The sequence below is a fragment of the Lithobates pipiens genome, unplaced genomic scaffold (genome assembly GCF_037356315.1).
Source record: "Lithobates pipiens isolate NorthernLeopardFrog02 unplaced genomic scaffold, aLitPip1_a1.2 Scaffold_13, whole genome shotgun sequence".
In the NCBI taxonomy this organism is placed as follows: domain Eukaryota; kingdom Metazoa; phylum Chordata; class Amphibia; order Anura; family Ranidae; genus Lithobates; species Lithobates pipiens.
This window is the reverse complement of record NW_027507718.1, coordinates 436,317,329-436,332,328: the sequence shown is the minus strand read 5'-3', so window position 1 is coordinate 436,332,328 and position 15,000 is coordinate 436,317,329. Positions and strand designations below refer to the sequence as shown.

Genomic DNA, 15,000 nt, shown 5'->3' with positions numbered 1-15,000 from the left:
AGCCAAAATCAAAGTACATTTTTGATCAGGGTCATTTGGGTAGTTTCTGTCGTCATGATTTAAAGAGTAAACACAGTTGATTGATAATGGCTTCAGCCAAACACTAACCATGAGTGTAAAATGTTTTTGCGTTTTCATTCACATTCTCTGAAAAATAGCAAAGAAACCATAAATTCTGCCAGGGTATGTAAACTTATGAGCACAATTTTGTGTGTATGTATGTATGTGTATATATATGTATATGTGTGTGTGTGTGTGTGTGTGTGTATATGTGTATATATATATATATATATATATATATATATATATATATATATATATATATATATATATATATATATATATATATATATATTATAATTCTACTGTGTTTTGGCTGATTGCCTGTAGCGCTGTAAACATTGTTTAAATTAGGTTACTCATTTTGGCAGGCTGGCATTAAAAGACAACATATAGCCTTTAAATTATAGGTTAGCAAAATGTGTGTTTTGTTGCCGTATGCTGTTTGTTTTGGTTTGTGCAAACTGTGTGCGACAGGCAAGCATCTAATACACACAGCTGTGAGTTTTATATGTGCCAAGAATTAATTCCAGCTTGTAGAATTCTCACTCTGATCACTTTTCCTACAGTTGAATATAAAAAAAAAATATATTGAAACAATGCGTAATGAAGGAAAAATATTGTGAATTCATGTTGCCTTTAACAGCAATGTAATCACTCAGATGATGCTGATAGACTAAAGAAAATGATTGTGTACATCCACTAATCGGACACTAAATCAATTAAATGACCATCTTTATATTCTCAGTGTAAATTGCATTCATATATTGTGTTGTAGAATGACAAACCTTGGATAACGATTTGGCACACACGTTTCTTGTGTTTAGTCTGTTCTTTCAGAAGTTCCTAGTTGGATGGTGTAACAGTCTGGGAAACATGGGGAATGTTCGTTTATGTATGATTGCGTTGTTATGCGCTTATTATGCACTAACATGTAGCAAGCCTAGCAGCCTTCCATTTAAAGTGGTATTTATAGTTCGGCTTTAAAAAAAACGAAAAAACAAAACAAACCTGGCTGATTCAGCAGGGACCAGCTGAATTTCAATCCATGTATGGGCACAGTGGTGTGGTCTACTGATCGACTTATGTAAAACCGAACTGTTGGAAATATTTGAGATTTGCAGCTACATAACGCTTACCTATTTAAGACAAAAACAGAACATTCCAAATCCCAACTCACCAACCAGTCTGCCAACTGACCAAATGAACCTGTCCAACAGTTTGTGTTTAAAAACAGGGGTTTAGTTAGGACGCATTTGCAAACGCATGCATAACCTGCAAGACCTCTTCACAGCACCCTGTGCATTGCTTGCAGTTCTAACGCTACAGAAGTTGAGTCTCCTCCACAGTGGGAGCGCATACATTAAATGGATAGATGAGGGGCAGGTGGGCCTGGAGGCAGCCCAACCCCCCTTAAAGGAACAGGAGCACACTGGACACCCAGCAATAGCACAGTGGCGGCAAAGGTGCCCAGTGTGTCCCCGGACCATATATACACCAGTAACTAGAGGTTGACAGATATATCTGCCGATATTTGCCGTTTGTTAATTAATCAGCAAGCCGATTAGAACGCGACTTGCAAATGACTTCTGTAATAGAAGTCAGTGTAAGTTGCCTGAGTCTTCAGTGAAGCGACTTTCCTTCTCTCTGGGCAGTCTGCCAAGAAAAGAGTAAAGAGATACAATGTTTACACTTGAATCAATGAACTCAACTGTGTGTAGAGTTCTCAGTTTAACCATTTAAAGACTAAATTTTTTCTGACACTTGTTGCTTACAAGTAAAAATCCAGTATTTTCTGCTAGAAAATCACGTAGAACTTTTAAATCACACAGCATTTGTGCAGAGGTCTTTCAAATGTTTTGACTACCTGTTTTTATTTAATATATAGTGTTTTTTTTTTTTTTTTTTATCTAAATCATACATACAAGTAAACTGATTGGAGGTTTGTTTTTTTTAATGTTTAAATGTAAGAAGTTTTCTGTATCACTTATGAAGGCTGCTTTCACACTTGATGGTAAAATGCTGCTAGTTTTAGCGGCACTTTACCATCATTTTAGAGGTGCTCTTCGACTGCTAGTGGGGCGCATATAATCCAGCTAGCGGCCAAAGAGGTTAAATGCGCCCGTGAAACACCGCTGCCAAATCGCATTGCATGCGCTTCGGCAGTGGTGCCCATTAATATCAATGGGCAGGAGTGGTGGAGGAGCGGTATACACCACTCCAAATGTGCTGCTTGCAGGACTTTTTTTAACATCCTGCCAGCGCATCGCCTCCGTGTAAAAGCACTCTTTCACACAGACTGCAGAGGAGCCGCTTTGCAGGCACTTTACAGGTGCTATTTTTAGCCCAAAAGCGCCTGAAAAACGCCCCAGTGGGAAAGGTGTCTGTTAGATTTTATGAGAGGAAGGGGGGAAAAAATAAAAAATCGGCTTAAAAATTTTAAATCGGCTTAACATATCGGCCCAAAAAAATCTGCATCATATATCGGCCATCGGCCACCATGATTTCTAAATATTGGCATCGGCCAGAGAAAAACCCATATCGGTCTACCTCTACCAGTAACAAACAAATGGCCCCTGCCCCCACCTCTAACTGGCTGTCACAGCAAGGAGCACATAGAAGGGCAAACACATTAAAAACAAAAACACAACATTCCATAGCTCAACTCGCCAACCAGTCTGCCAACTGACCAAATGAACCCGTCCAACAGTTTGTATTAAAAACAGGGGTTTAGTTCTCACGCATTTGCTCTGTTTTTGTCTTTCATGTGTTTGCCTTTCCATGTGCTCCTTGCTGTGAAGGCCAGTTATAGGTGGGGGCAGGGCCATTTGTTATGCTTACCTAATTAGCAATAGGTTTTTTAAATAGAAGTTGTTTTCAATCAGGGTCGATGTTAAATCATCATTTCTAACCACTTAAATACATTCCACCTTCCTGCCCAGGCCAATTTTCAGATTTCAGCACTATCACTTTTTAAATGACAATTGCGTGGTCATGCTACACTGTACCCAAACTAATTGTGGTATTTGATAACCTCTGCAGTGTTTATTCCTTGCTAAACAAAAGACTGAAAAAATGTTTTAAAAAAGAAGTTTGTCTTTGTTATAAAGTTTTGTAAATAAGAAGTAAGTTTTCTCCTTCACTGATGGGCACTGATAAGGCGCCACCAATGAGATGCCACTGATATGGGGCACTGAAAGGCGGCATTGATGGGCAATGGCTGGCACTGGATTTCACTGGTGGCACTGGTAGGCATTTTTCACTGGCACTGATTGGGATTTCCCTGGTGGTTTAGGGTTGCATATTTAGGGTGGGCATCTGTGGGGGGGGGGGCGGGGGGGGCGGCTACGCTGATAAACAGACAATTGCACAGACCATACCCCCCACCGGTCAGGAAAGCAGCCGATAGGCTCTCCTCTATTCTTGTCTGTCAGACGTGAGTGAGGAAAAGCCAATCAATGGCTTTCCCTGTTTACATCGTGATCAGCCGTGATTGGACACAGCTGATCACATGGTAGAGGGTCTCTGTCACAGACTCTCTACCTAGATCGGAGTTGCGGTGCGTCAGACTGACACGCCACAATGCACGCCCCTGGGGCCCCAGCGACTGGATATCCTGAGAACATCATATGACGTCCGGTCACGATATAGCAACTACTTTGCTGCCGTCATTCTGCTATATGGCGGGCGGCAAGTGGTTAAAAAGCAACTGTCATCTCTGTCCTGCAGTTGCTTCTCTGACCCACTGTTGACTGTCTGACGGTCCCATTCACTTTAATGGGATGGCTGGTGATGCCAGCGACACAAGAGTGAGGGATGTAGATGCCCGCTAACAGGCGCTGTGAAGATTGATCTGAAATTACAGGTGTTCTTTAAATGTAGGACTCATTCTTGCTGATAGAATCTTTAATATTTGCAAACAAAATGAAGGTTTCCTATTTAGAATAAGCAGCTGTCAGGTTAGTAAAACAGATATCAGAACCTATTCAATCGTACAATTTGTAGTGTACATAGTTTTGCCAAAAAATGGGATAAAGGAATATTCTTGAACTTTGTTTTATCTCATAGTTACTGTGAAATTGTGTGAATGCATCAATGCAGTGCATGTTATATCAGCTTGCAGAGCTTGGATTTATTGAATGAGTTTACAAAAAATTGCAGAATATGCAGCCTCATGCTACAATACTGAGCTCCATTTCATGCTGAATAAACTCAATGTATCTTAAATAGAAAACTATCTTTGGATAGATTTTTACTTCAAAGGCATTTTATTAAAATGTTGATGAAAATCAAGAAAATCTATTACAAATCAAAAAAAATGTTTTTTTTTCTTTCTTTGATTTATATCCACCCTGGTTACAATCTCTTGATGCAGGCTTCACATCATCTATTCTCACATTCTTTGTATGTATATGTATAGATTCTATTTTAAAAAGAGTTACTTGAAGTGATACTAAGATGTTATTTATTTATTTATTTTTTAAATGACAAACATGTTATACTTACCTGCTCTGTGGAGTGGTTTTAGCCCAGCTCCTCCTCGGGTCTCTCTTCGGCTCTCCTGGCCCCTCCCTCCTGTTGAGTGCCCCCACAGCAAACAGCTTGCTATGGGGGCACCCGAGCCACTGCTCCCTGTGTCCATTCAGATACAGAGCTGAGAGCCTGGTCCTACCCTCTCTCTTCTCATTGGCTTACTGACTTTGGCAGCAGCAGGAGCCAATGGCTGCTGTTTCAGCCGATGAGGGAGAATCGCGTGCAGCCTAGACCCTTCTGCAACATCGCTGGATCAAGATGGGCTCAGGTAAGTGTTAGGGGGGCTGCTGCTTTTTATCTTAATGCTTAAAGATGATTTAAAACTTTCTGCCTTTTTCAACCACTTTAAAGAGCTCTTCACCCTAGAAGGAAAAAAAAAGTCAGCAGCTACAAATACTGTAGCTGCTGTCTTTTCATTGAAGGGCACCAAAATGCTGTGGGAAAAGGGGGGGGGGGGTGTGAAGCTTCCACTCGGATGCACTGGGATGTGGTAGAGTATGGGGAGGAGGACATAAAGGGGAACGTCCGCTTTACAGAGAAGGAAGCTGGCATCTTAGCCTCTGTTTGATTTGCAGTTACCATGTTGCTGCACATGTGATCAGTTATAACCCCAGTCATTCGATGGCTTGACAGTTTGGTTGAGGGCTCAAGCAGCTGTGACAGTTATTCACAGCATGCATTGATTTCTCTGTTTCTCAAAACAGTTGCAAAGTGTTCTGCTCTTAAATGAAACTGGTTTAAAAAGTTATATTCAAGTGTGATGTGTATTCTAAACTCAGAAAGTACCTTCTGTTTCTTGCAGCCTCTTACAATTTTTTTTTTGCTGCTGTTGATGCATCTTCCTGTTAGCGGGTGGCTAGGTTCATAGGAAAGCTGTTTACACAGTTGACAGTGCAGTTCCCAGCCTGTCTGATATTTTGGGGAAGTGAGGAGGAACACAAGGGAGTGCCTTGTAATCCTAAGATATGGGGGTGTGTTTTTCTATTGATGCACACAGTACAGGGAGACAAAACTCTAGTAGTCGGTAGTCAGGAAACCTGAGGCAGCGGCCATGGCACCAACTTAAAGCGGTTCTTCACCCTAAAGGGGAAGTTCCGCTAATCTGATCCCTCCCCCCCTCCGGTGCCACAATCGGCACCTTTCAGGGGGAAGGGGGGTGCAGTTACCTGGATAATCCAGGTAACTGCACCCACTTCCGTCCAGACCGCCGCAGACCCCCGCAGACGCCCCGCGCCCCCCCCGTTGTGTTCTGGGAAACGCACAGTTCCCAGAGACACAGCGAGGGACCATAAGAGACGTGCAGCGCGACTCGTGCATGCGCAGTAGGGAACCGGGCAGTGAAGCCATCATGCTTCACTTCCCGATTCCCTGACAGAGGATGGTGGCAGGAGCGAGACGAGCGATCGCTCGTCATCTGCCGCCGACAACGCTGGACCCTGGGACAGGTAAGTGTGATTTTATTAAAAGTCAGCAGCTGCAATATTAGTAGCTGCTGGCTTTTAATATTTTTTTTTTAGGTGCAGCTCCTCTTTAAAATGGACCTTAGGCAAGTATTAATACAGTGCCTTGCGAAAGTATTCGGCCCCCTTGAACTTTTCAACCTTTTGCTGCATTTCAGGCTTCAAACATAAAGATATAAAATTTTAATTTTTTGTGAAGAATCACCAACAAGTGGCACACAATTGTGAAGTGGAACGAAATCTATAAACTTTTTTAGCAAATAAAAAACTGAAAAGTGGTGCGTGCAAAATTATTCGGCCCCTTTACTTTCAGTGCAGCAAACTCACTCCAGAAGTTCAGTGAGGATCTCTGAATGATCCAATGTTGTCCTAAATGACTGATGGTGAGAAATAGAATCCACCTGTGTGGAATCAAGTCTCTGTATAAATGCACCTGCTCTGTGATAGTCTCAGGGTTCTGTTGAAAGCGCAGAGAGCATCATGAAGACCAAGGAACACACCAGGCAGGTCCGTAATACTGTTGTGGAGAAGTTTAAAGCCGGATTTGGATACAAAAAGATTCCCCAAGCTTTAAACATCCCAAGGAGCACTGTGCAAGCAATCATTTTGAAATGGAAGGAGTATCAGACCACTGCAAATCTACCAAGACCTGGCCGTCCCTCTAAACTTTCAGCTCAGACAAGGAGAAGACTGATCAGAGATGCAGCCAAGAGGCCCATGATCACTCTGGATGAACTGCAGAGAACTACAGCTGAGGTGGGAGAGTCTGTCCATAGGACAACAATCAGTCGTACACTGCACAAATCTGGCCTTTATGGAAGAGTGGCAAGAAGAAAGCCATTTCACAAAGATATCCATAAAAAGTCTCGTCTAAAGTTTGCCACAAGCCACCTGGGAGACACACCAAACATGTGGAAGAAGGTGCTCTGGTCAGATGAAACCAAAATCAAACTTTTTGCCCACAATGCAAAACGATATGTTTGGCGTAAAAGCAACACAGCTCATCACCCTCAACACACCATCCCCACTGTCAAACATGGTGGTGGCAGCATCATGGTTTGGGCCTGCTTTTCTTCAGCAGGGACAGGGAAGATGGTTAAAATTGAGGGGAAGATGGATGCAGCCAAATACAGGACCATTCTGGATGAAAACCTGTTGGAGTCTGCAAAAGACCTGAAACTGGGACGGAGATTTATCTTCCAACAAGACAATGATCCCAAACATACAGCAAAATCTACAAAGGAATGGTTCACAAATAAACGTATCCAGGTGTTAGAATGGCCAAGTCAAAGTCCAGACCTGAATCCAATCGAGAATCTGTGGAAAGAGCTGAAAACTGCTGTTCACAAACGCTCTCCATCCAACCTCACTGAGCTCGAGCTGTTTTGCAAGGAAGAATGGGCAAGAATTTCAGTCTCTCGATGTGCAAAACTGATAGAGACATACCCCAAGCGACTTGCAGCTGTAATCGCAGCAAAAGGTGGCACTACAAAGTATTAACGCAAGGGGGGGCGAATAATTTTACACGCCCCACTTTTCATTTTTTTATTAGTTAAAAAAGTTTCAAAAATCCAATAGATTTCGTTCCACTTCACAATTGTGTCCCACTTGTTGGTGATTCTTCACAAAAAATAAAAATGTTATATCTTTATGTTTGAAGCCTGAAATGTGGCAAAAGGTTGAAAAGTTCAAGGGGGCCGAATACTTCCGCAAGGCACTGTAAATAAGCTGTACTCAGTAAATGATTAAATCAGCTGCTAAGTGTTAAAAGGGGTTAATATCACTTTAATGTGTAAAATCACAAAATAAACCTGCTCTGCCTAACGCAACCTCTTTAGAACCTATTTTGAGAAGCTTTATTTATTTTTTTCTCCCCCCCATACAAGTCGATAGGAGTGCAGAAACTGCAGGTGAATGCGGCTTAGGGGTACATCTTCAGGTCACATGCACCTGTCAGTGAATGGTGAACGATCTCAGACTTGTCTAAAGCTGATCTCAAATACAATTGGAGTGTGCCTAAAAGCAAGCTGCAGTTGGCTATTGACACACATTAAAACTGAATTTTACTTTCATGCTAAATACTAAGTTCATATTGCTGTTTTATTTTAGCAATTCTTTGTGTGTCTTACTAAAGAGCTTGATTTGTAATCTTTTGCAGTTCCTGCGGGAGGACATGAACTACAAAGATGCTTCTCACAAGCACAATCATTTGCACAGAGAAGACAAACACATTACAGTGGAGGATCTGTGGAAGAGGTGGAAAACATCTGAAGGTGAATACCAGTGCTGTATGAGAAATCAAAGTCACAACTTCACATTTGCTGTGTGAAATTAGATTTTATGGTTCTTTGGAAACCTGTTTTCTTTGAGGCCCTACTCTGTATAAAAAAAATCATACTTTTACTATATCAAACACCCCCACCCTGACATTTTTTTCCCCCTTTCCTGGTGAAGCCAGGAATAATCACCCATTTGAGTTCCCGATTCCACTGTTTCTGTTAAGAGGGATAGCTAGTCCAGCGCTTTAGTGTCATAACATCAGCCTTCTTATCTCTCCTAAGAGACCCCACCAGTGGCCATTCAATAGGAAGCGTGTCCACATCACTCAAATGACAGGACACCCAAAGGAGGACCCCAAGTAGGAAGTGAATAGAAGACTTGGGGCTGAAGTGCTGCATGACTGCTGCTTAACCACTTCTTGAGCATGCTATAGCCGAAAAACAGCTATAAAGTATGTCCTCCCAGAACCAGGCCCCGGGCACCTGTCAGACGAGCTCTGTGATCACTTTGTTCTTTGGTAACAGCTGATCACAGATCGTGCTAAAGGGCCATTCACAGCGCCCTTTCCCCATGTGATCAGCTGTGTCTAATCATAACAGACTTGCTGGTTATTGGCAGTCCTCTTCTAACGCTGACTCTGTAAGGAAAGGAGAGCTGGCAAGAATGACAGTACTTTGTTTATACTGATCATCAATGCTGTTCCATCAGTGCAGAAGAAAAATTACCATACTTAATTGCACAACAGAAACTAAGACTTATTTATTTATTTTTTTGTTTAGCAGAAAATAAACTCAGTGGTGAATAAATGCCACAAAGAAATCTCTAGCTGTCAGTGTTATACAATTTTATATGGGTACAATGTTGCATGACTGCGTAATTGTCATTTAAAGGTTCACTGTGAAGTTAAAACTGGGTTATTCAAGGTTACTAGAATCTATACCCCTCTGGGACAATAAAAATTTACCTGAAATATTAACCATTGGTAAGATTAAATCATGGGAAAAAAAGGGTATAACTAAGCTGATCCAGCTTTATGATGGAGGGGCCTTAAGGACATTTTCGGATTTAAAAAATAAATATGATATACCACAGAATTCTTTTTTCAGCTACCTAAGGGTGAGACACGCCCTGGCAGCACAATTCGGGGGAAATAGGCCCACGTGGGATAAAACACCTTTGCTTCAGAAGTGGCTCACTACAGATGGGGTAAAGGGGTTTATCTCAGGTGTCTACAATCAATTAGGTATGGTTCTTAATCAGGAAACTGCTCATTCGAACTTGAAGAAGAAATGGGAAGAGGATGTAGGAGAAATATTGGATACACAGTGGAGGAGAATTTTGGAACTAGGGCCGGTAACCTCAATCTCCCCTTCCCAAAAAGTTTCACAGTTGATGTTGATCCACAGGGCTTATTACACACCTAAAAAATTATGTCAGTTTGGTAGGAGGATAGACGACAGATGCCCTAGGTGTCAGGGACAGGGAGATCTCCTGCACATGCTGTGGCGCTGCCCGAAGCTTTTTCGTTATTGGAGAGAGGTGTTGGCGTGTATTAATAGAGTGTTTAAGTTGGAAATGGTAATGGATCCGATTCTGTGTGTACTGGGATGTAGGCTAGAGCCGAGAGAAGGGAAATGTGTCACGGCGGCAGTGGTAAGATGTCTGTTTCAGGCACGTAGATTGATCACGCAAAGATGGCAAGCTGAAAGAGCCCCTACAGAAGGAGAATGGATCCAATGTATTAATGATTTGGTCTGGAAAGAGAAGACTTTGTATGTAAGGAGAGGAAACTATAGAGAGTGGAAGGGAATCTGGACCCCTTGGATAACAGAGATGGGATATCCTATAGATTAGTCTGATTAAGAGATTTCGTGGTAGAATACCGATGTGTTTGAGTATATGGGCGATTGGGAGACATACGGGAAGGGGGGCTCGGGGGGGAGGAACTAGGATGGGTAGGGGTAGGGTGAGTTTGTTCGGGAGGGTTTGGGAAGGGGGGGGTGGGGGAGCGGAATTAGGACGGCTTGGGGTAGGGGGGGGGGTAGGAGATAAATTCCACTGGGAGTTTGCTGCTGGTTTGACTTAGGAAGGTTTGTAAATGCTGATTGGTCATTTAATAAGAAAAGAATTAAAAAAAAAAAAAAAATTTTCTTAAATAAATAATAATGCATAAACCACGATGATGAGATATTGTGCAGTGATATAGATGAGAGGCAATATGAATGAATCTCTAGCACACGAACTCTGACGTGGAAAAAAAAAAAAAAAAAAAAAAAAAAAAAAGGTTCACTGTGCTGAAAGCTGAAAATTGGCCTGGGCCGCAAGGGGGTGAACGTTTTTAAACCAAGCAATGCGATAAGGGGGTGGAACTGGTGATGTCCCCTCTCACATATACTTGTACATTATTCTTGATATATAGGCATACCCCTCCCCCCTTTTTTACAGTCTATCCTTGCGATAAAGGGTACCCTTGAAGGTTTGCCAGACAATCATGAGAGCTGTTGAACCAGGTCTCTGAAATTCCCAAGAAATCCAAATCCTTCTCGTACAACAGGATCTCTAGTTCACCCATCTTGTCCACCAGGCTCCTGGCATTGGTGAACATGCCACAGTCGCATATTATCCTCTTATTGGGTGTTCAGAGATTGCAACTAGGACTTGCTACTATACTTCCCTTTGGTTTATGTGCTTTAGTCAACCTACCACTAATGACCCCAATACTACACTCTGGAATATGTTCCACGCTGAATATCTCAACCTCGGGACCACCCCACCCCCACATCGCCAAGTTTAATAAAAACCTCTAACATTTTGTCCATCTTCATAGCCAGCTGATCTGCACCCTCCTCATTTAGGTGCAGTCTGTCCCTTCTATAGTACCGATTATCGACTGAGAAGTTGGCCCAGTCTTCCAGGAACCCAAACCCCTCCTTACTACACCAGCTCTTCAGCCACTTGTTTACTTCCCTAATCTCCCTCTGCCTTTCTGGTGTGGCTCGATGCACCGGTAGTATTCCTGAGAATACCTTGGAGGTCCTTTTCTTCAATTTCGCTCCTACGTCCCTAAAATCGTTCTTTAGGACACTCCATCTTCCTCTGACTGTGTCATTGGTGCCAACGTGCCCCATGACAGCTGGGCACTGACTACTTCCCCAGCCCCTCCCAGTAATCTGTCCACCAGATACGTGATGTGCTGCACTCGAGCGCCTGGTGGACAACATACTGTTCGGCGCTTCAGGTCTTTGTCTTTTTTGGCCTCTCTCTGTCCTAATTGAGTCCCCTACCACCAGAATCTGTCTTTCCTTTCCCTTTGCTTCTGACCCCCCCCCCTCACTGGAGTTCTTCCCCTGGCAGCTAGGAGAGTCCCTCAGCTCCTGCATTGCTGGTCCCTGACTGGTTTCACCAATGTCACGCCATGTGAGCGTATTTATTGGGATGCTCCAGCCCTGGATTGGCCTCTTTGGCACTTCCCACTCTACCCTTCCTGACTGTCACCCATCTACTCTTTGCTAATGCCTGCACCTCTTTGTCTCCACTCCCCTCTGTGCTGGCACCTGCCGTGTACGTTCCTGGCTCTCGTTTAGTATGGAGGGACTTCTCAGTGCTGACAGTTGCTTCCCCAGATTCAGAACCTGGGCTTCCAGGGAAACAATGTGCTTACATTTTCCGTAGCTGGGACCTGCTTACAGACTCCCACTATGTACAAAAGCAGGCAGCTACGCACCAATACGTCGCTTTGCCTGTACAGACCGCTTATCCACCGTGCAAGTAGGCAGTCCACAAGTGGTTAAAGTTCCTATTGAACATGAAAGTGATAACATAAAAATGAAAGCACAGTAAATGATTTATTTTTTTACAATCTAGAATACATGTCAGATATTTTGTATCAAATAGATATGTAGTCACCAGACTAAATATGTTGCTCATAGCATGCAATACAAATGAAAAGTAGACATGGAAAATATGCATGGGATAGTAAGTTGATTGAAAGACAAATGTAATAAAAACAGGTATCGTATTTATCGGTGTATAACACGCACCCCACATTTAGGAGGGAATTTTAAAGGAAAAAACTTTTAGGAGGGAAGTTTAAGGAAAAAAAAACGTGCATTTAAATGCCCATTAATGCAGCCTTGTCAGTGTCATTTGCAGCCTTGCATTGCAGCTTCGTCAGTCATTTGCAGCCTTGTCAGTGTCTTTACCGGCTTTCCGCTTGAAAATGGCGCCTCCGAGATACAGAGCGGATGTCCTGTGTATCTGAGCGGCGCTCGGTAGCTCTCGGCAGCTTTCGGCTATTTTCGTCCGTTCTCTGCGGCTTTCGGGAAGCCAAAAGCCGCCGAGAATGACAGAGAAGCTGACAATCGGCGGGGGATCGGCGTATAACACGCACCCACGATTTTCCCCTGATTTTAAGGGGGAAAGTGAGTGTTATACGCCAATAAATATGGTAACTGTTGGCATCTAGTGGCACTCTGCGCATTTCCTGACATTACAGCCATTCATCAGGAGTGTTATGAAGTAATATACTGGGAAACAAAGAACAGGGATTAATAATAGTATACTTAGAATAAGGGGGGGCAGGGGAATTATGTCCCAACGAGGTGGAGATAGATTGGAATACTTACTAACAACCTCAAAGCCAAATCTGGTATCAGCCAAGGAAGACGTGGGTAAAAGGCATGATGTCTCCCCAGGGGTTGAAACGGAGGAACCCTCCAAGGAAGCAGAACAGTGCCCGCAGCCCAGCATAGTGGTCACAGCATGATCCACTAGACCGTGTACACCAAATTTACATGGTGTTCCTAGAAAAAAATGTCACTCGAGTGGGCATGGGGTAATTTGGTGCGCTCTAGGGGTGGTCTTCTGTGCCAGTATCCAATCACAAAGTATCCGCATCTAACACATGGTCAAAGAATACAAGTACTATACTGCAAGAGACGAAAAAGTAAAAATCTCTATTTTGCAGATACTCAGCACCAAAAAAAGTTAACGTTTTTTTTATGCCTAGATTTTGGTGAAAAACATATTTGTGCTTTCACATCTTTACATATGACCTCTAATTAGTCCCACCTTTTTTGTCCTGTCATTTGAGTGATGACTGTCTTCTTGCAGCCTAATATATTTTAGGACACAGTCATTGTCAGTGAGGATTACACTGTTCTAGTCAAGAAGCTAAGAAGGAATAACATTCAAAAGGAGAGAAAATCCATGCTTACAAAATATATTAAATTACAGCTTGGGAATGCTGTCCACAAAAATGTTCTAAATATTAATCTGGTTAAATACTGTACAGTAAATGTATTAATACTTCAGCTGCTAAATCTGGGCAAGCCGTAGCTTGCATTTGTAGTGTGTAACTACGTATGTGTCAGAAAAGAAAAACATTATGTTGAGGAAATGATGCCAAAGTGATCTGTTTTCTTTTTCATTTTGCAACAGCTTTTTTTTCTTTTTTTTGAGGATAAGGCCCCTTTCACACAACAAGCATGCTTGGATCTGCCTGTCCATTTTTTAGGTGGATACAAGTGTGCTATCCATTGACTTCTGTGGGCAGTGCTGTGACCAAGGCGGTGTGCTGAAATGTGTCAGCCCTTGTATCTTTTTATATGTACTGCTAAACGTTTACATTTGGATATGGACATGGAGTTACTGGCTTTTCCTATTTTGACTGTTGTCAGTGTTGTCCGGAGGACACAACAGCCTGAGCACCCTATCGTGGACTCTACGTCTATACTTAGGAGACTCTGTTGGTGAGAACGCTGCATTCCTTTACATTTATCAAGTGCATCCTTGGCGAACTGCGCATTAGGATCAGTGACACTGGCACTCACCAGCTCCCAGCATGATTTGATTCCCCCCTCTATGCAGCTCAGTGTGTTTATTCCCCCCCCCCCCCAGTGAAGCCTTTCCTGATGTCGGGTCTCCTTGAGCTCCTCCCCCCTGCACTGTAATGGCTGTCAGCTTATCAGCTGACTTTCTGCTTCAGTGAAGGGGAGGGGGCTTTATCCACCATGTGGTCTCTGCCTCTGTGTGTCTTCCGGAGAGGAAGAGCACTGCACAGATCGATGGATGACATCACCAGACATTGATGCAGCCGACTGCAGCATTGTGAACGTCTGAATTGTGATGCACCGATCTGCGATTATATTCAGCACCCCTAGTAGTGGGTCCCAAACGAAATGGGGACATGAGGTTTAGCTTAAGAACTCAAGCCGCTGGGCATCCTTAGGTTTAAGATGGTCTTAGTCTGTTCAGTGAGGACCTCTCTGCAAGAACCACATTCTGTCTGGGACAGCACAAGAAGTTCTGTCTCTACCGCCAGTACATATTCCAGGTATAGAATAGTGACAGGGAGGTTTTCCAGTCAGTTTCTGCATCCTGAGACTTTTTTGGCAAATGGCCAACGTTTGGGAACGCTGAAAGTGGCTCTACTAGATTCCAAGTTCTACAACAAGTTGGGACAGGTTGTGTCTGGGATGAGTCCCCACTGGCAATAGTGTTAGGTGCACTGGTAACACCTTAAGGACCAGTTCTCCCTAATTGACGCTTTCCCTGTTTCAACAACTGCCGCATCTTTTGCGAAGAATCCGGGAAGTGGTAACTGATAGTGTCAGCTGAATTTGCCCATGCGGGCATGGTACACTAATGTAGCGAGTCTTGGGGTGGC

General features: G+C 43.1%; 1 protein-coding gene across 2 annotated transcripts in view; it reads left to right on the top strand.

Moving 5' to 3' along the window:
• The window catches only part of STIM2 (stromal interaction molecule 2), a 139,138-nt gene that overhangs the window by 86,633 nt on the left and 37,505 nt on the right, over nucleotides 1–15,000 (top strand). For both annotated transcript variants that reach the window (XM_077477675.1, XM_077477676.1), the window contains exon 3: nucleotides 8,212–8,326. In XM_077477675.1, the coding sequence (XP_077333801.1) occupies nucleotides 8,212–8,326 (115 nt within the window). The remainder of the gene's footprint in view (nucleotides 1–8,211; nucleotides 8,327–15,000) is intronic.